The sequence below is a fragment of the Chanodichthys erythropterus genome, chromosome 17, assembly GCF_024489055.1.
Source record: "Chanodichthys erythropterus isolate Z2021 chromosome 17, ASM2448905v1, whole genome shotgun sequence".
In the NCBI taxonomy this organism is placed as follows: domain Eukaryota; kingdom Metazoa; phylum Chordata; class Actinopteri; order Cypriniformes; family Xenocyprididae; genus Chanodichthys; species Chanodichthys erythropterus.
Genome location: NC_090237.1, coordinates 18044273 through 18068513, shown reverse-complemented (window position 1 = coordinate 18068513; position 24241 = coordinate 18044273). Strand labels below are relative to the sequence as shown.

Below are 24241 nucleotides of genomic sequence, written 5' to 3'. Positions count from 1 at the left end.
ACTTTTCAACATGTGTTTGACTAACCCAAACTCAGTTTACCCACAAATGCAGGACAAAGATTGCCCTCCACTGATTCCTTTGACCAAATAAAAACATTTGGAAAGCCAAATAATCCAATAATAGGTTGTGTTGCTCCTCAGCATTTCTGCTCCCTGGAATGCCTTCTTGGTTGTATCACAGGAAGTTTGAGTCAGTACAAATGTCCCAAAAGGAGCAGTGCTTCATAACAGGAAGCAGCAGCAGTCAGCGACAGGACCACGAGCAGATAACGTGCGCGCAGAGTCACGTGAAGGTTTCCTAGGATAAACAAGCTCTACTCTAATTGCTCCAGGGGCAGCTTCTTAAGTTAAGGAATTTATTCACTGTTTGTCACGCATGTGAGAGTCATATGAAAGTATAAAGTTGGAGCTGGTTTATGAGTATGTTTGCATACCCTTTGTTTTAACCTTTTCAAGTGATTAAAAGGAAATGAAGAATGACTTGACGTGCAAAGCAGAGGATTTCGGATCTCAAGTGGAAGGCTGTTTTTCATAAAGATATAAACAAAATGATTTCCACTGTTTTTGTAATGTTTCTCCTTTTGAATTAATTGGTTTGACTACAAATGCAATAGCTATTTAAAAAGTAATGTGGGAAATTGCAGTAAAAGTATGAGAGAGAATTCAGATTCAGTGGCGAGGAGCCGTAACTTATTGGAGTTCTCAATAATAGAGTGCATTTATAGACCCTTTCCCCTTTTTGTGATATTTAGTCAGTGCATTGCAGCATTCATAATGTTCTGTCCTCTCTCCTTCTCTTCAAGACTCCCCACTGTCCTGCAGTACACTGCCTCACCGGTTACCATGGATACAGTCACATGACTTGCCCTTTATTCAGTCAGTGCATGTATCATGGCAGCAAGGAAAAAGATTCTGAGGATCTCCAGTGGACGGCAGCATGAAGTAGTGTTTATTCCTCAAAATGAGGGTATAGTGTCATAAATGTTAATATGGTGAAATGTTTTATTGTAGAAAAGATGCATATCTCTGGTCACAGAAAATGAAATTTATCAAATGTCAAGTAGTGTGGGAGGCAAAAAACATTTAGTTTTTAACTATATTAAAACTAAAGTTGCTGTAAAGCAGTGTGTGCATGCTGTTAAATATGTGCGTCCTACATTTTGAGGACCCCAAGGGTCCTTATATTATGTTCAGAACTGTTTCTTTGTCACAGAAAGTGTTTTAAACAAACAAATCATGTTACTGCGGACTGTTTATCGATACTCTTTGTCTATTTGAACAGTGACTAATCTCAGCACCATGGGTCTGTCTGCAGGTTGCTTTTTCGTTTTTTATTTTGGCGTGCGCGGAATGACACCCATGTGAGCACATACCATGCCTTGTGTGTCTGCTTCCCTATTGGCTGCTCTAATCTCATGTTTTATTAATCAAGCTGAGCCGTGGTATGTGTAGGTGTATTGCGTAAAACCTGGATTTGACATTTCCATTTTAAGCGTTCTGTGTAGGCCTTTTTACCAATAGACAAGAACCGTGGTAGTACACGTGTTACCAACCATATGTCATTTCGCTTTTTATATCGTAATTCGACGAAAACATGCGATTATGATTAAGAACTGCCATCTCCGTGTTTTGAAATACCAGCGTGCGCGGGCGGAGTCACTGAGCAGGGGGCGGAGCCAAACTGTCTGTACAATGGCCCGATGTGTTGACTGAAACACCCGCCATCTTGTTGTGACTCCTCTACGTGCGTGGAAGAGTGACTTCAAGGGGGATCCAGTCACGTCTTTCCTTTTATTTTATTATTTTTTTTTATAGACGACAAGATTGGATCCCGAGCAGACGCATTTGAATCTAGCTAGTTAGCATTTTAATTCATTTCTCCAATCGTTTTCCGGACCATAACACGAAACAGAGATGAGTATCGAGACGCTTTTAGAGGCGGCGAAGTTTTTGGAATTGCAAGCCCTGCAACAACAGAAAGCACGTGGTAAGAAAGGAAAAATATGGGGACGCAATGCTCTATAACAGGCAGAGGGTCACTTTAATGAATCAGTGTTGTTCTCTAATGGAGTAGCAGGTTGATATGAAACATTGTTGCATGTGATGTCTGTCACAAGGCTGTGTGATTACAGGATTCGGTGTTGTGCGTGACAAAGTGAAAGATTTTCTCAGAATAATCCGATAATAACAAGACTACAAAACTAGTATAGCACCCTTAAGCGTACTTTCTAGTGTAGCAACCCGATGTTTTTCGCATAGTGACAGTATAATGCAGAGAATGTGTTTATCTGCTTTGACTGTTGGGGTAGTTAGTGAGTGAACACTTCATTGCACTGTCGATGTAGGAAAACATACCTGCTTGTGTTTAAGGGCGGTGGCTTACAAGTACGTGCGCGAGAGCCAGTTGCGCTTTACATAATGACCCAAGTATCACATTACGCAGCTCTCGTCTGCATCATTTCTGTAGGAAGGATGCATATAATGTGTTATTTAATTTTTGTTGGGTGTTCTGCAGCGCCGTAGTGTATGGTTTATTTATCTCACTATTGTTTTCTGTCCCGCGCTGCATGAATCCACTGGCGCTTTCCGAAGCGCCTCGGTGACGTGTCAGCCATAGCAACGCCCCTTAAGCGCCCGGGTGACGTGTCTGCCATAGCCACGCCCTTTTTTGTGAAAACCGCGTGGACAGGGCCCTCCCACTTTCCTCCATGTGCGCGCCAGGCGCTACTCTGAGTTAGGGAGGGGGTTTACAACCAGAGGGGAAAGTAGGACAGTAACGCCCCTGCTTGCCTTTCCAAAATGTACTGCAGTTATATAACGCACTTCTGCAGTTTTGGATCATCGTTTTGCTCTTAGCACTGAAAGAATGACATTCTCATGAAGAATTTCCTTGACTTTGAGGTCACACAATGAATTGAGAACTCAAGATATTTATCAATATCAAAATTAATAAAAAAAAATTATAAATAAAAATACAGCAGTTGATGATATTAAAAATAATGATTTATAATAATGTTTAGTTTGATTTTTAAAAATGAAAAACATTTATTTAGTATGTTATTACAAAGATAATTGTGATATTGGCCACTCCCAGTCAGGAGGCGGTTCTGTGCATTATTGTGTTTAAAAATAACACTATTTTTCATGCTGCATGAAGTAGACGCTTATCCAAATTATAACTCATCGCTTAATTGATTTTCAGATGATTTTCTATTTCTCATTTGATATGTCTTATGTATTCGTAAGTGATTATTAAGTGCCCCAAATAACCTCTCATAGGCATAGTCTACAGGATTGAAATGTTTTTTTGTTTTAGTCCAGTCCAAGTTAGTAGTAGAAATCCCTTCGATCAGTTTCACTTCTGTATATTTCACCATAGCTGACTGTAATTCTACTCAGCATGTGACTCTGTAAAAGCATTCAGACAGCAGTTTATTAATCTGCGCTGTAAATTGTGTTGCACACCGGTGGACAGTCATTTCCTGTGTGTAGTTACCCTTTGCCCTCTGTAGGTGTATTAGTATACCAAAACAACTTTGGACATTCAGGTGTTTTTGTCCAAGGGAATTATGTAAAGAAACAACTGAGGGATTCTCTTCCTTGTCTGATAAAATCAGAAGTATTAAATGAAAAGTGAAACATAAAAATTCATTCTGCATTCAGGCTTAATAATGTCTCATTAATCAGCTGTTAACAGTCCCATTGTCAGGAAAGGGAGCGTATTAACAGTCCTGTTTCATTCATGTTGACCTGAAAGACTTGCCTTTCATGTGTATTTGCTTCCTCCCTTGTGTATTCTGGTAACTGGTTGTTTGGTTCCATAGGAACTAGACATCCACCCCACCCTCACCTCTTTTCAGCAGGAGGAAGCTTGTGCTGTTCAAATAGCATAGTTGTGACTGGTTGGGGGTGGATTGCTGTGCTGTGATTGGCTGAGATTAGGTTGGAGTCCTTTCACCACCCCCTTCGCTGACACACGCGATAAGAATGTCTGTCTTAAAAGTCTCATTATCTTCTGAGTGCATATGATTTGATGCTGTCCGGCTTTTCAACCTAATGAGATTCATGACGTTCCAGCTGCACACACACCTGTGTCTTTTTCATTTTATCTAGGGCACCTCATATCCTGTGACCTCTTTACTACCCTGAGCGTTAAGAGGTTTATTAAAGCAAGTAGCATTAGATTGTGCAATTATATATTTTTTGATGTGTTTTTTATGTTGGCATTAATTTGCTTATAGTAAGCAGTTTTGTTTCCTGTTTTATTTTGTGTTTTGTTTTTTTAATAAATCAAATGAAAATTCATGTCCCAGTGACACTTAATGTTGTCACATTTTTCTGGTTAAATATACATTACATCAAAAAAACAAATACAGTTCTTTTTATTTTACATAATGTTATTAATGTATATAATCTATTTATTAAAACCAAGCATAAATCTGTTTTCAAACATTTTTCAATTTAATCCAAAATAATAATTTCGTCAGTAAAGCCGGTTCCCTGATTACCGCTAAATCGCCATCACCTGCTTTCAAATGGAGCGGCATTTAATAGACAGAACCATAGTTCACTGACAAGCTATGCAATATCGCGTTCATTATCGAAGGTGATTCGTCTGTGATAATGAACGCGATATTGCGTAGCTTGTCAGTGAACTACGGCTCCGCCTATTAAATGCCGCTCCATTTGAAAGCTTTAACCGGCTTTACTGACGAAATGCGCGTGACAATCGCATGCAATATATCGCCCAGCCCTACATCTGATATTAAAGTGATATTACTTCAAAACTTTTAATTAGTCTTCCCATTAGCGCCATCAATTTGTTGACACAAAACAAGAGGCAGGATCACAACATGAGGCGGGATTTACCGCACAAACCAATCATATCCAAACCATAACCAATCATAGCTCGACTTTCCCCCATTCATTCTCAGTTACCCCCCCACAATACCCACCGCATGCTTTAGGGGGTCTGTTAAAACTCAATGGGCTCAGGGGAGGCAAGAGAGACGCGGACTCCCGCTGTAACTTTAGTCCCACTGTGTCGCTGTTGGACAGTGTTACATTAGAAACAAGTGATTCATATTACAAATAAAAATTATTTTCTCATCCAATTTTTTGAGGAGGCAATGCTTCCCTTGCCTCCTCGGAGGAAACGACCCTGGCATAGACAGCTTTTGGAATGACTTGACATGGATTAACCATAAAACTGCTGATAGTTCTCCTTCATATAACAGTGAGCTAATATCTAAATGCACTTTAGCTGAGCAAAGCCTATACATTTATCAGGTGAGTTCAGTGTTAATGCGGAGTAATGGCTGCTGAAAATTCGGCTTTGCCATCACAGGAATAAAATATATTTTAAAATGTATTAAAATAGTAAACTGTTTGTAATAATATTTTTTAAAGGTATTTTCCAACAAATTTATCTTAATGTAGACTTGGTGACCATAAGTGATGTCTTTGACAAACCTTAAAATCTTATGGTGTGTGTGTGTATATGTACATGCTTTAAAATCAACCTACTACGAATGGGTTACTTTTTAGTTACCTGGGTTTGCACGTTAAAGTGGGATAAACATTCAGCTGGGGGAAAAAAAAAAGTTTTTCAGCCTGAGTTCAGTCTGGGAGCAATCTTTTCATCTAAAATTGACGTAACTTCTCTAATTGCTTTACTATTGAACAGCAGCGGAAGTCCTTTAGTGCATCACATGCTGTAGTTCTAGTTCTCCTCTCTGAGTGAAAAAAATGTTTCTGTCTACTTTTCTTAAACGGTGTCAAGTAGGGTGCAACGGCATGTATAATTGATGCTGAAGGTTTGGCAAGTTTCAGAAGGCCGTCCTGTGGTGTTTTGGAGTCGCACTGCTGAAGAAGGAGTGTGGTAGGAGGGGGGCAAGCATCGTGTTTCCATTTAGGCCAGAGAAACTTTAGCCTGAAGCCTGTACACAGTGTGCTCTTACAGTGTAGTCTCTATCCTCCATTGTTAACCAGTAACACTTATTTGTCTGTACGCACACAAAAGCTCCTTTAAAGGAATTCACTCTGAGACAGATATAATCTCAAGCTGCTTTATTGACCTATATTGATTTGTGGCTGCCTTGTCACCATTATATGGCTAGTTTAGATGAGATGTCATCACATCATATGTGTGAGGTCAAAGGTTACCTGCAGTGTTCAACATATAGTTCAGTCTCTTACATTTCCTTGAACACTGTTTACTGGATCATACTGAGAGAGACTGCAGACACAGAGGACGTCCATTTTGATTATTTTTTATCGTTTATGTTTGTTATAAATGTTACCTGAATGTTTATTGACTGATATATTGGCTGTTGACAGATTTGTAATGATTTTTTGAGTAAACGCTAAATAAAATAAGCGTTTATTTAATTTTAGAAAAATAATTGACCATCATGTATCGGTTATTGGCTGATTTTCTTTTTTAATTTATTGATATTGGGCAGTGTTATCGTTAATTAAAAATATTAGAAATAATTTCCGTTAATTTAAATAGGGCTGAAATCAAATAAAATGTAAATATTAGATTAAAAACTTAAATAACATAAGCAAAAATCTAAATCTAAAATTTAATTTAAAAATTAAAATGAAAATTGTAAGTATAAAAAGCTAAGTTAAAATATTAGTAAATATAATGTAATATATATATAATACTAAAATAACACTGAAAATATCCATTTCTCGTACTGTGAATATTAATTAATTAAATTTTTAGTGTTTGGTTTTTAATTGAATTAAACAACATAATATATTATTTTAAATAGGCCATTCATTGGTTATCTGCCATAGCAGGAAAATAATCGGTTTATAAGTATCAGCCAAAATGTTAATAGTGTTTTTTTTTATTATGTGCCATAGAATTTGTATAATTCATGATATTTTTCCTATATTTCTTTCAACAGAAGAAAATGAGCTTCAGGAAAGGAGGCGCCGTGAACAGGAGGCGGAGAAGCGGAGAGCAGAAGTCAACTCTTATACTCAGCCCATTCGAATGAACCATGTGACCTGGGTGGAGGAGTCCGGACCTGAGCATTGCCACATACCTGCCCCGGCCCAACCTCTACCCCCTCCCCCTCCCCCCACGATGCCCATCACGGTCATCCCTATCCCTGTGGTATCCTCCACTCCTCCCGCCCTCCCTCCACCCCCAACCACAGCTCTCAGCCCGTCGGCAGCACCCCGCCTCACGCCACCCAGAAAAGACGCCCACTCGCTGCCAAACCAGCAGGCGCTCCACCAGCGCCCCCTCATCTCGTCTCAGGTGAAGGCAGAAACTACATCACTGTCTCAGTCCAATAGCACCAAACTGGCCCAGCAGCTCCAAACCTTCCCGGGCTCCATCATCGCGGCCTCCCAGCATGCACTTCTCCCCCAGCCTGGACCTCCTTCAGCCCAACCCAGCCCGCCTGATGACCACCGTAATTTGGACGGCAAGAAAAGACCTGGAGGGTGAGTCAGGGCGTGAAGCTGTCACTTATGACCATGTTAACCAGTGTTTAAGACTGAATCACATGAAAACTTTTATAGCTGCTTTTATGCCTGTGAGTTTGTGTTATGTTTGGGAGCTAACTATGAAAACTCTATAATGTGTTTACAGGGCAGGAACGAGAGAAGTGCACAATAAGCTTGAAAAGAATAGGTAAGGTCTTCTTTGTTTGCTGTTGGATTACCACTATTAAAGAGATAGTTCACCCAAAAATGAAAATTGTGCCATCATTTACTCACCCTTAAGTTGTTCCAAACCTGGAAAAAACATTGGGAAAAAATACTATGGAAGTCAATGAGGCACATCAACTGTTTGGTTACCGACATTCTTCAAAATATATTCTTTTGTGTTCAGCATAAGAAAGAAATTCACACAGGTTTGGAACAACGTGAGGGTGAGTAAAATTTTCATTTTTGGGTGAACTATCCCTTTAAATGCCCTTTACCTAATGCTTTTCTACATAGAAGGTGATGGAAGGTGTACACTACCATTCAAAAGTTTGGGGAGGGTAAGATTTTTTTTTTTTCAGAAGTCTCCTCTGCTCACCCAGGGTGCATTTATTTAATCAAAAATACAGGAAAAACAATAATATTGTGAAATAAAAACTGTTTTCTATTTGAATATATTTTAAAAGTAATTTATTCCTGTGATGCAAAGCTGAATTTTCAGCATCATTACTCCAGTCTTCAGTGTCACATGATCCTTCAGAAATCATTCTAATATGCCAATTTGGTGCTGATTTTGTTCTTATTATTATTGTCAGTGTTGAATATTTTTGTGGAAACAGTGATTTTTTTTAATTTTTTTAAAGGATTTATTTAATCAATAGAAAGTTCAAAAGAACAGTATTTATATGTAATGCTCTTTTAAATGTTTTAAATGTTTAAAAAAACAACAACTTACTGACCCCAACCTTTGAATGAGTTTCAAACTATCACCATCGTTCGATATACAAACTTATCAAAAACAGATTTTGCTATTGGCTTTTTATATTGTTATAATTAAAACGTTATATGTAATACCTGAGTAATTATTACCTGTAATAAGTGTATTATAATATACACATTTTTATAAAATAAGTGAATGCTGACACCAGAAAAACCCTTCTAACTTCTCTCTAATTAAAAATGATTTCCTTTTTCTCAGACGTGCACATTTAAAGGAGTGTTTTGAGACTCTGAAGAAGAACATCCCTAATGTTGATGAAAAGAAGACCTCCAATCTGAGCGTTCTGAGAAGTGCTTTGAGATACATTCAGGTAAGATCAACACTGTCTGCGGTGATAGATCTAGGTTTAGATGTTCACTGTCTGCTGTATGTCTACATCTCTTCCCATGTCATCTGACCTTGACTTGAGATGTATATTTACACATGTTAGCAATACAGAAGCAGGAGGGAATACCACACGATGAGGCAGTCTTAAGTTTGATCTTTGTCTGAAGATTAATAAGCTGAACATGAGTTATTTCAAGGGCTTCTTTGAATGATCTCAAGCACAAGAGATTACAGATCACTAATTGGGTTTGTTTGAAAATGGATTGCTGCTCTCCTGCAGAGTGAGCAGAGCACCTTTCCTTAACCATCGCTTCATTTGGTTCATGTAAACCGAGATCATAAGCTTTGCTCTATCTGATTAAACCAGCGCCTCATTCACACATGCGTGCGCCTACAGGCAGACCCTTTAGAAGAAGAAGAAATCCAATCAAATCAAAGGATTTGATTTAGCCGAGCCACAAGACGTGCAGGAAACTAGGGCAGTGTGGAAACAGAACTCGTGTCACTGGATCCCCGACGCCATCACCCACCCCCTCCCTTAAGCCGCTTGCTTCTAGACATTGGTAGATTTGACAGACCGACCCATTATCGCTTTTCCCGCTTTCTGCTGCCGGTTGCTCAACCAGGCTTAAGGTGTATTTATTTAAAGCACATTGCCTGTTGAAAACAACCTGCTATTTGCTAGGATTCGATCAGTGTGCTGGGAGGTTGAACGTTTTTTGAAAATGTGACTCTGTTGTATTTGGAAAATCATATTTTTGATTAAATGTAATTAATCTTGTAGCTTTATAAGCTACTGGATAAAGAAGTACTTAGCTACACTATACGTTACTTATAGAAATAGTTAACTACGTTAAAGCTTTTGAACCAGTTTGTTTAGATTCACAATCCATTTACTGTCCGAACAAACCAATTAACTTAAATTCAACTAGAATTCCCTACTTTATATTTGAGAGGACCTTTCAGGAGTGTGACAAAAACAGCAACGCAACATTTTGTTTAGTTAGTCATTCTGGATGTATTATTACTGTTGACTCTGAATAATTACTGTCTTCGAATGTTTTTCCTGGACAACAGGTTTGTGAGAAGTTGTGTATTTTTTAGCTAGTCAGTCAGTGATTTGAGCTGTTTCCCAGCCATTATCTCTCCGTCTCTCTTTCTGTTTTGTTCTGTGTTCCTGCTAAAAGATTAGCGTGTGCGTGCAGGTCACGGGGCTTCTCTCTTAATGATTAGTGTTGTGTTTGTGTGTACGTGTGTTTTGTGATGGTCTCTGGAGTTGGCGGTGGCACAGTGTGTGTCCAGGCCAGCCACGGGCCATGGGCAGAGGCAGGCACGCGTGCCTCACCTACACGCTTCTGCCTCTGCATGCGTTCCGGTCCGTGGCTCCTCCCACTCTCCCCTCAGTGACCAATCAGATTCTCTTGGAACTGGATAAGAGGATTGCTTGATGAGATTACTCTTCATTTTATTTTTCTTTATGGGACCTGATTCAAATATTCCTGTGACACTGTGCCAAATCTGTTTTTTGACATCCAAAGTGAAGTGATAGATTGATTTATTAATCACAGGATAAACTGCTTATGTGTTTCGGCCAGACGGTAACATACCAGTGTTGTTAACTAAAACACTTTACAATAAGGTCCCATTAGTTAACTTTATAAAACGGTTAGTTCCTGTTCTTGATTCTGATTGGTCAATAGCTGTTTTATTCACAATAAAACACGGCTATGACCGCTTCACCCAACGGTTCTGTGTTCTCAATTGATATTGTTCATTGAAGCTTACAGTATTATGTAGCAGAGTATTGTGAGAAAGAGATTGAGTGAGCGAGTTTATTACCTGCATTCAGATTTAGCATTTTCCTTCAGATCAGTCCTATGTTCATAATAAAAAATCTGTTTAAATGTCTGTATTATCTTGTCCTTTTAACAGTTAAGGGGTTTTCCCGTGACTGACAGCGCTAGTCAAAGCATTTGTCAGTTGCGTCTTGTTCCGTGTTCAAAACAATGATTGACACACTCATAAAGATAGTCTTTGCCGCCATCTAATGGCATGAAAATGTAACTTCTGTTGGTGTTCATGGTCAGCGACTATTTTTTTCTGGCGGAAGGAAGGCTTTTAGAAAAAGTTTACTTCATGAAAGTTGCATTGATACATATTTCTGGCTTTAATATTTGTATTGTGTGGAAAACGTTTTATAAAAGCAATAAAGTACTCGAGGCTAGTGCTGTATCGTGAATAAGTCACGGCTGAAGGGGTTGCAGGCACTCCGCTTCACATCGTGCCTAACTACGCCCTTCGGCCGTGACTTATTCACGATACAGCACAGCCTCTCATACCTATTGCTTACTTAGACTATGCATTAACTAACAATGAGCAATACGATTGTTGTTACAGTATTTCTTAATTGTCGTTAATAAAAATACAACTGTTAATTGTTAGTTTGTGTTATCTCAGATCCTTTAAAGCAGCAGTCCGGCATTTTTCCTCTTTGTCGCATCTCTGTTTGAAACCTGCGATTGCAGTCATAGGCGGAATAGTTATTGTTACGTGCGTTGTGCATCGGCACGACGACTCAGCAGATGAATCTAATGTTTGCTGTCAGTCACCGCACCAGTGTGGATACTGTACTTCAGAAACACAGATTCTACGTCTTGAAAGTATGACCAATATAAGAATTTTCACTGGAAAATATCAACATTTCTGCCACCTTTGTTTTGACCAACAGAGGAAAAAAGCGTTAGACCTACGATAAATCATGCTGTCATTTGAACCTTTCTGGATCCACCATCAAAATGATACGTTCAGTTATTTCAGCCGCTGTGAGAAGGCTATTAATGAACCGGTACAACAAGCATCCTCACATGATAAAGCGTGACGTGACGAAATGACGCAAAGACGAAAATGCTGCATGCTTGAATTTCTCGCAGAAATCCACCAGGTCGCTCTTATTATAAAACATTATTACAAGCTTACCGTTGTGAATCGAGCTAAGATAATGAGATAGTTTTGAACACTGGCTGGTTATGTACTTGCTCAAAGATTGATTTTGGATAATTTTTTATCAAAAAAAGTTACAGACTGCAGCTTTAAATAATATTTACAGATATAACTTTAGATTTTAGTAATGTATTAGTAAAAGTTGAAATGAACTAAGATTATTAAATGCTTTAGAAGTATTTTGTGATGCTAGTTAATGTTAAAAATACATTCCGCCAGACCCCTTTCCATACTCAACTCTCGCGGTTCAAAACACTTACGCTACTTTCTACGCCTTCCATATTCGAGTTACAAAAAAAGTGCATCTGACATCGCATCAGTTGTGCTTTTTCGTAAGTTGAATACTGAAGGCATCTGGCGGAAGCTAGATATTTTACTTCATTTCTTACACAAAAGCATCGCTTCGGTTCAGAAGGCCTTTATTGGTCCCCCATGAGCCGTGTGGGGTATGTTTAAAATGGATGGATGCACTTTTTTTTGAGCTTCAAACTCGTTGGTCCTGTTCACTGCCATTATAAAGCTCAAATGCGTCAGGATAATTATCAATATAACTCAGATCGTGTTCATCAGTTCATTAGTACTAAATTTACTAAAACTTAAATAAAAATTACTTTAAAGCTATATAGAAATATTAAAAACTAATAAAAGCTACAAAAAATTACTAAAATTTGCATGAAAACAAAATGGTAAAATAAAAGCTATACTATAAATAGTTAAATACTTTAAGTAAATAAGCAAATATTAAATAATACTAAAACACTGTAACATACTGGAGTGAAAAAAAGCTTGAAAAAAGTTTGTTTCATTTCTCTGAATATTCAGAGAAATTTGCTCGTCGTGGAAAATCTTGAGGAACTAGTCACAGCAGTCCTTGTGGTTTTGACTCATTCTTCATATTGTTGTTTTGCAATGCACAAATGTGCACTCTGTCCAGACAGTGAGCAGATTATGGTGACTGTTGCTTTAAATGTTATCCTACAGTCCTGATAAGTCTCAGGAGTTTCCCTGCCGTTCTCTCCATGTCATTTAAGCTCAGAGCTCCTCCTCCGTTTCTCCCTCCCTCTGTGTCTTTTTCCTCCTTCCCCCAGTCTCTCGTTCATCATGTTCCCTGCCGCGGCCACATGAGTAGCGAGCACATGGCTAGACAGAGCCGTGTGACGTCACCCCCCCTTGACAGCCCCCCTCCAGCTGCTGTTCCTGCCGCAGCACGGCACACTCGTAGCGCTCCATCTTAGTTTAGCCACATCCCTGACACCCCCGCATTATTTGCTGCCTTTTATTTAAGGAACCTTGCAGGACCTGTTTTGCGAAGCAGTGCATTGTGTTTCAGTGCTGACTGTGTGACTGATGTATTGTTTAAACCAGATAACAGTACTGAGATTTTGTTTTTGGATGGTTTGTGGTGGATTGTGAAATCTACAAGGTCACATGCACTGGATTTTTATGTTGCCCTCAACCCTCACGATCAGAAGGATCATATCATCAGGATGTGCAAAACCAGAAGGAATCCTGAGAAATCCACCTGATTCATTTCCTGTCTTTGTGTAGCAGTGTGTGTCAGCAGTAGAGTCAGGCCAATGCGGGTCAATTTGTCATCTATATCATGTTTTGCAGAAACTAGTTGCTTGTCCTTGTGGGCAGGATCACATGATTTCTACTACGCATGCTAAAAGACCCATTTGTCTTGAACAAACTACTGCAATTTCAGTGTAACTCAACAAGTATTCTTTGGTAAATGTCAGCCCCATCTGCAGATAATTTCCTTTAAATGGAAAAAATCTATTCACCCTCATGTCGCTCAAAACTATTAGGATTTTTCCCTTGTGAAACACAAAAGGAGTTATTGGCGATATGACAAAGCTGCTCTAACTGGCTGTCTACCTCTGTTGGAGTTATAAAATGCTTATTCCGATTTCTGACCTAATTATATTCTGCATAAATTTAAAGATTGGCCAATATCGTTGTTGATGGCGGTTGCGCTTTCTCTGTCTCCACACAAATATACACTGCAGTACAATACTTCCTCTTTTTCAGCACCACGTCAAACCAGAGACCCAGTGAGATTTACAGCTGTTCTTGAACAGGCCAAGTTACCAAATGCCTCAAACTGGAGTCACACAGGGTATCTTTCACTGCAGGCTTGTTTATGAGGAAGAGCTGCAACGTGGCTCATATGCTCTCTCCTTCTCTCCCTTCTTTTGTTCTGCAGAACGGAGTCTGCAAACACAGGACACCCCTCCCCTCCCCCATCTAACACTGCATGTGACAACATCAGGTTAATTTTTACCTCATACAAATCCATCGTATGCATGTACACTTGTATATAAATAAACGTGACGACACAAATGCACACATTAGCCGAGGAGGGAGGGGGAGGTCATGTGCTCGGCTTGTAGTTGAAACCAACTACTAAAGCTAATAAGAGCCGCAGTCAACTCATCCCTCAACCTTTAGTTTGAGAGCTGCTGTTCTGACAGATGTTGAAAACCTTTTTTTTTTTTTATTAATTTTTTTAACTGCCTATTTTGGGGCATAATTAGATTTAAAGATTGCGGCCCTTTAAATGCTCACGCTCTCCGCCCACAGAGCTCGCGCTTGCCTTAAACAGCATAAACAAAGTTTACACAGCTACTATAACCCTTAAAATGGATCTTTACAAAGTGTTCGTCATGCATACTGCATGCATGCGTCGGATTATGTGAGTATTGTATTTATTTGGATGTTTAGATTTGATTCTAAGTTGAATTTGAGGCTGTGATCCGTGGCTAACGGCTAATGCTATACTGTTGGAGAGATTTATAAAGAATGAAGTTGTGTTTATGCATTATACAGACTGCAAGTGTTTAATAATGAAAATAGTGACGCTCTCTTGACTCTGTGAATACAGTAAGAAACGCTGGTAACTTTAACCACATTTAACAGTACATTAGCAACATGCTAACGAAACATTTAGAAAGACAGTTTACAAATATCAAAATTAAAGTCCACTTCCCCCACATCGGCCAATGCAGAAAATTAAAGAATGCCAATATATCGGCCAACCACTAGTCTGACCTGATTTTACCTCCATGTCCTGCAGAATATAAATACGACAGTGATTCACATTCATCTCCACCTCAAACACCATCCAGATGTTGTTATTTCCATGTAGGAGATGATAACATATCACTCATATTCAATCAGGAGATGGTTTAGCTGTCCTGGGCTGGAGTAGGAGGAAGGGAATGGGGCCCCAGTTCGTGGATCAGGAGTTCAGTGGGTTTGGGTGTTTGTAGAGCAGGCCAGCCTCTGTGTGTGTGTGTGTGTGTGTGTGTGTGTGTGTGTGTGTGTGTGTGTGTGTGTGTGTGTGTGTGTGTGTGTGTGTGTGTGTGTGCGTGCGTGCGTGCGTGCGTGCGTGCGTGCGTGCGTGCGTGCGTGCGTGCGTGCGTGCGTGCGTGCGTGCGTGCGTGCGTGCGTGCGTGCGTGCGTGCGTGCGTGCGTGCGTGCGTGCGTGCGTGCGTGCGTGCGTGCGTGCGTGCGTGCGTGCGTGCGTGCGTGCGTGCGTGCGTGCGTGCGTGCGTGCGTGCGTGCGTGCGTGCGTGCGTGCGTGCGTGCGTGCGTGCGTGCGTGCGTGTGTGTGTGACTAATAGAGGCAGGCATGCACAGCTGTGAGCTGGAGCTGTGCCTGATGCAGTACGCAGACCACAGAGCTGTCAGCATGCCTCATCAGCGGTGGGAGGTGGGGTCCATGAGGGCCTGCTGGAGACAGCCAGCAAGGAATGGGCACAATTGTAAAAAAAGACCAGAGACAGCTCTAATGTTATGAACTGCTTGCAATGAGATTCAGTGTTAGATTTGTGTTCTGGTAGAAATGTAGTCCGGTTGAGCTAACCTGGCCATAAAAGTGCTATTAGCTTTACCCATGTAGTTAGCAGTGAACTTGGTGTAATGAGAAGTGTTTAATAAGCATTTTTATCTGCCGTTTTTCTTTGAAGATATTGTAAGATTATGCAGCAAAGTGATTTGGGGAAATCGAATACTACTCTACGTGAAGAACAGTATGCGAACAGAGTACTTTGTTCGAATTCATAGTATTCGAAAAATGACTTGCTACTTCTGGCGAGATTCTGAAGTGCGCATACGATGGACACTTTACTATCCCATGAGGACACGGGAGAGGATTTGTGAATGGAGTCGAAGGGACGTAACTGACGCTGGTAGGTCATGTGACAGTAACAACATAGCGGATGTAGTGTGTCCGAATTCATTCATACTACATGCATTCGTACTATTTAGAATGTACTTTTTCAACGGTCGTAAAGTAAATTTAAATTCAAATGTAGTACCTACTAAACAGTATGCGATTTCGGACGCAGCCAGTAATCCTGTATGAATACCTTGTGTCCCTGTTATGTGACTTGGCAACTGTTTTTTCCCATAATTTTCCTTAAAATTCAACTTTAAACTATCTGAATGCACAGATCCTCTATTGATTTACACTACTGTTCAAAAGTTTGGGGTTAGTAAGGTGTTTTTTGTTCAAGAAATTAAGACTTTTATTCAGCAAGGATGCAATAAATTGATCAAGTAAGGACATTTATAATGTTAAAAAAAGTCTATTTCAAATAAATACTTCCTATTCATCACATAAAATGTATCACAGCTTCCATAAAAATATTGAGAAGTACAGCTGTTTTCAACATTGATAATAATAATAATAAATGTTTCCTGAGCAGCAAATCAGCATATTAGAATGATTTCTGGAGTATCATGTGACACTGAAGACTGGAGTAATGATGCTGAAAATTCAGCTTTACATCACAGGAATACATGTTAAAAAATATATATTTAAAATAGAACAGTTATTTTAAATTATAATGATATTTCATAATTTGATCAAATTTTGGCCTTGTTTAGCATAAGAGACTTCTTTCATAAACATTAAACGATAGTGTATATTAAAAAAAGAGCAAAAGCTTGTCTGAGAAAATGCCAGACAGCAACAGTTGCCGAGGTAGTATTGGTCAGTAATGTTTTTAAAGCAGGACTAAGAGAAGATTTTCCTACTATTTTAAGTTCTGCTGCTCTGATTCCTTCTGTTAGTGTTGTTACGTTAAGCTTCTGTCCTGCACACTAGACCTATATATGGAGCCAATGAGAAGTGCTCAATCAAACAGGCTTTTTATACCTCTGCCCAGTACAGACAGCACATGCTCATGCTGTCACACTCTGCTGCCCGCTCACCATACCTGTTACCACGGCAACTGTGACGGTTTTCAGCTGTTGCCTTGACAACGGTGGAGTACTCCATTTATTTTGCTGAGACAAAGACACTGACACCTCTGAGAGGCAAAAGGGCGCACTGAGCTTTGGAAAGGAAGTGGCGTGTATCGATTGGCCCAGTGACCTGTCATTATTCACCAGCATGCAGAAGAACAGACCTTATCAACCCCTAGTCGAGCTGGAAGGCCGCCTTTATCTTCTGTCCTGCGATCTACGCATAATTGTACCCATATCAAATGTCTGGCCTGGATCTAGTTTCCACGCTGTTGTTGTTTTTGCAGGGCCATGCTTGTCCAGCGCACGTGGTGTTGGGAAAGGATGAGCTGTGTGATATGTGTGTCCTCGGACATTGTCATTCCTCATTGTTTGAGGGTTAGTGTGTCATTAGTGGGTTTATTAGTGTATTATACTTTATATACAACGATTTTTTGGCACATATCACAGTAATTTGAATGTGCTCTTTGCGTTTCCTAAAGACCATGTCATTAGACAAACTTCATGATCATTTAACACATTACTAATCATTTAACGATCAGTAACGTGCAAATATAATTTAATAGCATTTTTTTTAAAGAGGTGGTAAGTTAAATTCATCTCTATTAATCAATTCAAGCTGTCTCTTTCAGTTAATTGATTCAGTGATTCATTTGCATCAACACACACTGTTCACAGAGAGATTCATTATAAACCCCAGCTTTCAGAGTTCAGGTTTTTCAATAAAAGAATCATAATAATAATAATATTGTGTTGTGCAATAAAATATTTAAAAATATAATATATAACATATTTTTGAATAATTTTATTATATTGAGAATGACTGTTATTATTTATTATTATTTTAACATATACATTTTTAAAAAACATATATATTCGTACAGTATTTTGTGAATATATTGACACTACATTTTTTTTAAATAAAAAAATACATAATATTTCCAAAAGTCCATTCTGTTCATCCTTCAGACATAAAGCTGAGCATGTGAATGTTATTATTATTATTATTTAAAATATATTTATATATTGTACAATTTTGTGAATATAGTATTGACACTATACTTTTTAAAAAAATAAATAAAATACACAACATTTTAAAGTCCATTCTGTTCACTCATCAGACATATCGCTGGATTTTATTATTATTATTATTATATATAAAATATATTTATATATTGGGAAAAATGTTACAATATTTTGTAAATGTATTGACAACACATTTAGTTTTTAAATATTTAAAAAATATATTATTAATAATGTTTTTACTTCACATTTTATTCTGTTCCCTATCAGATTATTATTATTATTATTATTATTACATATAAAATATTTAAATATTGTTCAATATTTTGTATATATATTGAAATCATATTTCTAGTTAAAATGTTTTTTTAAACAATATAAAATATATTATTATGTTTTAACTTCACATTTCATTCTGTTCCCCTATCAGATGAGCACCATGAGCAACATGATTTTTAGTTTAGTGGAATTTGTGCACAGACCCCTTAATCTCTCTCTATCCATCCTCTTAAGGGCCTTAGCTACTGCCATGTCCTTATTGCCTGTTTGTTTCTCATGCGTCAGCTGACAGTGCAGGGAAACTGGGTCGCTAAGGCCCTGCCCATTGTGTGCAGTGTCTCACCCTCTGTCCCTGCCCTCCCACTCTATCTCTGTGTGTTTGGAGCTTCGTGTTTCTCTGATCTACAGTTTACCTCGTGTTTGTGAAGCTGAATCAGAATCTATGTGTTTATGTGGGTAGGTAGAAATGTACTCTTGTTTGGCACGCTCGCACTACCCAGATGTCCACTTGTGATTGGCCAAGCTCCTGCGTCATGAGCTCCTCCCCCTGATATTCAGCGTGTGCACTCGTGCACACCAAGTGAATGCCTTCCCAGAAGTGGGAGGTGCTGTCATGCTTTGGGTAATCCACGTGTTTGAGTGAGTACGAGAGAGCCGTGGCAGGGCTCTGATGAAAGCAAAAACAGACGGTGGGGGAGGGGTGAGCTGGACCGAAACATCCAGGAAGGAGCAGGAACTTAAGTCAACGCCTATAGATGATTACTGGCACACTTACAGAGAAGCATGTGACATCTGTTTTATCTACAAGTCTAAGAAATTCCCAGATGCTTCCTTATAAGAAATTACAATAATTTCATCAGCCTTGATTGTGTTTTACTAGGCTATGAGTAAGAAGTATGATTGTATCATGCAGCATTTGAAGTTACTTTTATTGACTAGTTAGCATCGTTTACATAAGACGTAACCTGCCTTTCTCTATTTTAAGTTCGTACTCATCCTGCTGTTCACGTCTCTTACTGGTTCCTTGTTTTTCTGTGTGATGTTTTACTTTTGCTTTAGCTGGACTTCTTTAATAATAGAAGGGGGTTTAGGAAATAGCCACCGACTCTTAAGTGCATTGGATTGCTAGTCTTGTTTTGTATTCTATTGACTTGCTTTTTGTTGTACAGCAAGGTGACATTTAATTCTTGCAGCTGTGCCTTTAGAGGACTATAGATTTTAAGTGCACCCTGCCGGCTCTTAATGCATGGGATAAATGCTCACTTGCTTATTTCTCCATTTACCCTTGTAGACTCTGAAGAGAAAGGAGAAAGACTACGAGCATGAGATGGAACGTTTGGCACGGGAGAAGATTGCTTTGCAGCAGAGACTGGCTGAGCTGAAGAACGAGCTGAGCCAGCGAATGGATGTGATTGAGATCGACCGCATTCTTCGACAGACTGTGCAACCAGATGATGACCAGGCCTCTACCTCCACTGCCTCAGGTTAGTCAAAAGGCTTTGTCTGCAAGTTTCTGTGGAATTTGACAGCATGCCTGCCAACAGAACTTAAAGGTGCCCTTGATTCAAAAATTTAATTTATCTTGGCATAGTTAAATAACAAGAGTTCAGTACATGGAAAAGACATACAGTGAGTCTCAAACACCATTGTTTCCTCCTCCTTATATAAATCTCATTTGTTTAAAAGACCTCAGAAGAACAGGAGAATCTCAACATAACACCGACTGTTACGTAACAGTCGGGGTTTACGCCCCCAATATTTGCATATGCCAGCCCATGTTCCCAACATTATGAAAGGGATTAGACAAGGGCAGCCAGTATTAACGTCTGGATGTGCACAGCTGAATCATCAGACTAGGTAAGCAAGCAAGGAAAACAGCAAAAAATGGCAGATGGAGCAATAATAACTGACATGATCCATGATATCATGATATTTTTAGTGATATTTGTAAATTGTCTTTCTAAATGTTTTGTTAGCATGTTGCTAATGTACTGTTAAATGTGGTTAAAGTTACCATTGTTTCTTTCTTTATTCACAGAGACAAGAGCCGTCGCTATTTTCATTTTTAAACACTTGCAGTCTGTATAATTCATAAACACAACTTCATTCTTTATAATTCTCTCCAACAGTGTAGCATTAGCCGTTAGCCACGGAGCACTATCAAACTCATTCATAACCAAATGTAAACATTCAAATAAACACTGTACTTACGCAACTAGACATGCTGCATGACGAACACTTTGTAAAGATCCATTTTGAGGGTTATATTAGCTGTTTGAACTTTTTTTATGTTGTTTAAGGCAAGCGCGAGCTCCGTGGGCCAGCAGCCCTTAATCGGCTCATTTATAATGATGCCCCAAAATAGGCGGTTAAAAAAATTAATTAAAAAAAATCTATGGGGTATTTTGAGCTGAAACTTCACAGACACATTCAGGGGACACCCTATTTATATTACTTATATATACTTATATAAACTATTACTTATATGACTTATATTACATCTTGTTTTAAAAACGTTCTAGGGCACCTTTAAAAAATCTCCATAAAATTGCCTGAGAAATGCATTTTTGTCCAATCATGATGTATTTTTTAATTAAAGTTTAAGTGGCACAAGGACTCCTCCCCCTTTAAAAATACAAACAAAAAAATAGTCAGTGTTTTTCAGTCCAGAAGAGAGAGTCTGTACATTTTCGAATGCATATGCTACCATTCAAAAGCAGTGTTGGGGAAAGTTTTAAAAGTACTGCGTTACAATACTGTGTTGCTTCCTAAAAAAGTAACCTCACCTTGTTCAGGTGTTTTTTGTTTTTTTGTTTGTTTTTTTTCAAAACAAAGTTCAGTTTTTGTCAAATGTAAAGGCCCTTTCACACCAAAAGTGAAATGAATAAGCCTCAGGCTTAAGGGAATATAAATTCACTCCTGTACAGTATAGGGCACTGCTCAATCAAACCTTTAGACTGCTATTCTGGATTGCAGAATATAGAATGCAGGAGAAGAAAGTTCAACACTCTTACTTCAGCAATAAAAAAAGAAACACAAATTTGATTTACATAGGTTTATCTAAAGTAATTTATGCTTATTAGTATGGTTGATTTGGATCATCGAAGGTCAGCAGCAAAGACGTTGGTTAATAAAATTAGATTTAATACATGATGTATATTTATTTAATTTAACATTTAATTATTGCAGGTTTGCGTAATATTCTGAGATTGCATTTCACTGTTTTTGTGCAAGAGAGATGATAAATGCAAGTTCACATTTAGTCTAGAACTACAATAAAAATCATGTTCACACAACACCTCTGCACTTAAAATTTCTCTCAACATGGGGACAGGAGAGCTGTCAGTCAAATACATGGGAAAACAAAGTAACTTGCGTTACTTGTACACTGCATGGAACGACTTGGTTCGGGTCGGTACGGCTCGTCTCGCTTTTCCACTGCAGTTCAGTACCGCTTCAGAGTGGGTGGGATTATAGACTGATCGTTATAGTTGCGCCTCCTTTACTGCCAAGGTGGATCCGCTCCTCGGCTACCAACGAGTCTGCACCTCGTCTGACCACAATACAGCCATTTCTTTTTTTCAAGTTGCATGTGACGGTCAATTAAAGCAAGTCCTTTAAAAAAAAAAAAATGATACTGCGGTGGCTGTTACTATTTTTTAAATCTAGCGGGTTTGGTGTCTCGTGTTTCAAATCCAATGACGCTGGTAGTGACGATTCTCTTAGACCAGTCAGTGATCTGCAGTGTTTACACGTCACGTTTAGTATCAGTACGACACGCTTGGAACCTCAACAGGTGGTACTATTTAAGCGAGCTGTACCGTTCCATACCATGCCGTCCCATGCAATCGAAAAGCACCCTAAAATGAGCCATACCGAGCCATACCATGCAGTGGAAAAGTGCCATTATTTGGAAAAAGTAACTCAGAATTTTTTTTGTAAATTCAAACTAGCAATGTAATCTGATTACATAACTCGTTATTTGAAATGCGTTTGTGACCCTTTTTATTTTGTTGTCTCTACAGAAGGCGAAGATAACATCGATGAAGATATTGAAGACGAGAGCTTATCTGCCAACGCCTTACTCAAAGTGCCTGCTGCGCTTCTGCCAGAGTTAAAGAAGACCCATTCTGCGTTGCCCCTCATACCACAGCACATCTCCATCCCACACAAACAGTCTAAAACTTTGTCCCCGATTCCCTCAGCTCAACTATCCCCTGTCGCCGCAGCTGCCCCGATCACAGCTCCCGCTTTGTCCTCAACGGCAGCACAGGCTCCTAATGGCCCATCATTCGCTCCGGCCCCACAAACCCTACCTCCGGCCCAGACCCATATAGTGACCACGGCCAGCCTGCAGCCTTCCGTCATTGCTCACGCAGGATCGGCGTCGCACGCCTCTGTCATCCAGACCATCAACCACGTCATCCAGCCAAGCTCCTCCAAGCACGTGGCCCACATCGCCCCTTCCTCCTCGAGCTCTGTGCAGCTGGCTCCCGGACCTCAATCCATTAGCCATATCACTGTCGCCCACCTTCCTACAATTTACCCTCAGCCCGTTACGGTCACGCAGCCAGCGGTTATGAGCCACATCGCGCACACACTCTCTCACGGCCAGATGAACGGCACTTCAGCGTCTGCCGCACAATCCGCCATGGTTAGCAAGCAGACGGCTGTGGGTGCTCAAGTGGTTACCCATCACCCTCAGCTGGTGGGCCAGACCGTCCTCAACCCGGTCACCATGGTGACCATGCCCTCCTTCCCAGTCAGCACGCTAAAGCTGGCCTGAAGCGCTGACAGTCGGACCCCTAGATATAGACACTTACACCACATCCGCCCCGTTTGAGACTGCGGCACTGCATCTAAACGAACTATAAAACTACAGGACTCAGTACATTCCAAATGAAAAGAAAATATATAAAGACTCAAAAAGTGACACAAATAAATTTATTGAATGTCTAATACTATATAATGATATATAATAAAAGACAAAAAGAGATGTTCTATCTTTATGTGTGGGCAAAGGCAAAGTCTAGAGTACTTGTGTGCTGCTCAGTGTGTTTTAGGCTCTAGTGGAGTATATTATGATGAAACTGTGGTCCGATCCCAGCCTAAACTGACTCTCAGCCAGCTTATTACGTGTGACTACTGGTTTAAATGACTTATTTAAAAGGACTCCCCCATAATACCTCATACTAACTCCTCAACTAACAGCACACCTCATGTGAATACTCTTCTCAGCTCCCATTAGACCAGGTTTAATGTACTGTGTTGTGTCTGACGTAATTCCCAAACCAGTTCTTGCAGTCCCTACAGAGATATATAAGACCATTTATTCACCCTCATGTTGTTCCAACCTGTATGGCTTTCTTTCTTCTCCAAAACACACACATGAACAACTGTTTTGTACATACAATGGAAGTCAATAGGGTCCAAAACATTATTTGACCCAGCTGACTTTCTTTATTCTGCAGAATACAAAAAAAGAAAATATTTAGAGAAATGTTTTAGAAAGTCATACACGTTTGGAACAGCATGGGGGTAACTAAGAAATGACAGAATTTTCATTTTTTTGGTGTACTGTCATTTTAAAATCAACTTACCTGGTCAGTTTGGTGTCATATTTTACCACTGTAGTTGATGCATGATGTAGCATCATTACACTGCAAAACTTACTTTGTATTTTTGTCTTGTTTTCCTATCTATAAATTATCTATAAATTCTTAAATCAAGATACATTTACTTGAGAAGAAAAATGACTTAAGATAATACGTCTTGTTTTTTGAAAACTATCAAAACGATGAAGTGAGTTTATGCTTAATAAGAAGAAATGTCAATGGGGTAAGAAAAATATATGTATTTTTCTTGTTTTAAGCCTAAACTCATTTAATTTTGATACATTTTTCA

At 39.3% G+C, this 24241-nt stretch overlaps 1 protein-coding gene across 2 annotated transcripts; it reads left to right on the top strand.

The window, feature by feature from the left end:
- Positions 1-314: 314 nt before the first annotated feature.
- On the top strand, positions 315-23333 carry mnta (MAX network transcriptional repressor a). Of its 2 annotated transcripts, none has more exons than XM_067366228.1 (6): positions 315-967; positions 6921-7467; positions 7616-7657; positions 8651-8762; positions 19629-19821; positions 22363-23333. In XM_067366228.1, the coding sequence occupies exons 1-6, from the start codon at positions 892-894 to the stop codon at positions 23121-23123; spliced, it is 1731 nt and encodes a 576-aa protein (XP_067222329.1). In that variant the 5' UTR covers positions 315-891; the 3' UTR covers positions 23124-23333. The 2 variants fall into 2 exon arrangements, with proteins under 2 accessions (XP_067222329.1, XP_067222330.1); XM_067366229.1 differs by lacking the exon at positions 315-967 and adding an exon at positions 1479-1987.
- The last annotated feature ends 908 nt before the right edge of the window (positions 23334-24241 follow it).

Excerpts from the sequence above, each read along its gene's own strand:
- mnta (XM_067366228.1), top strand. The coding sequence starts at position 892 with ATGGCAGCAAGGAAAAAGATTCTGAGGATCTCCAGTGGACGGCAGCAT. Across the intron at positions 968-6,920 it reads GTTTATTCCTCAAAATGAGG|AAGAAAATGAGCTTCAGGAA; the intron begins GTATAGTGTCAT and ends TTCTTTCAACAG. Across the intron at positions 7,658-8,650 it reads AATAAGCTTGAAAAGAATAG|ACGTGCACATTTAAAGGAGT; the intron begins GTAAGGTCTTCT and ends CCTTTTTCTCAG.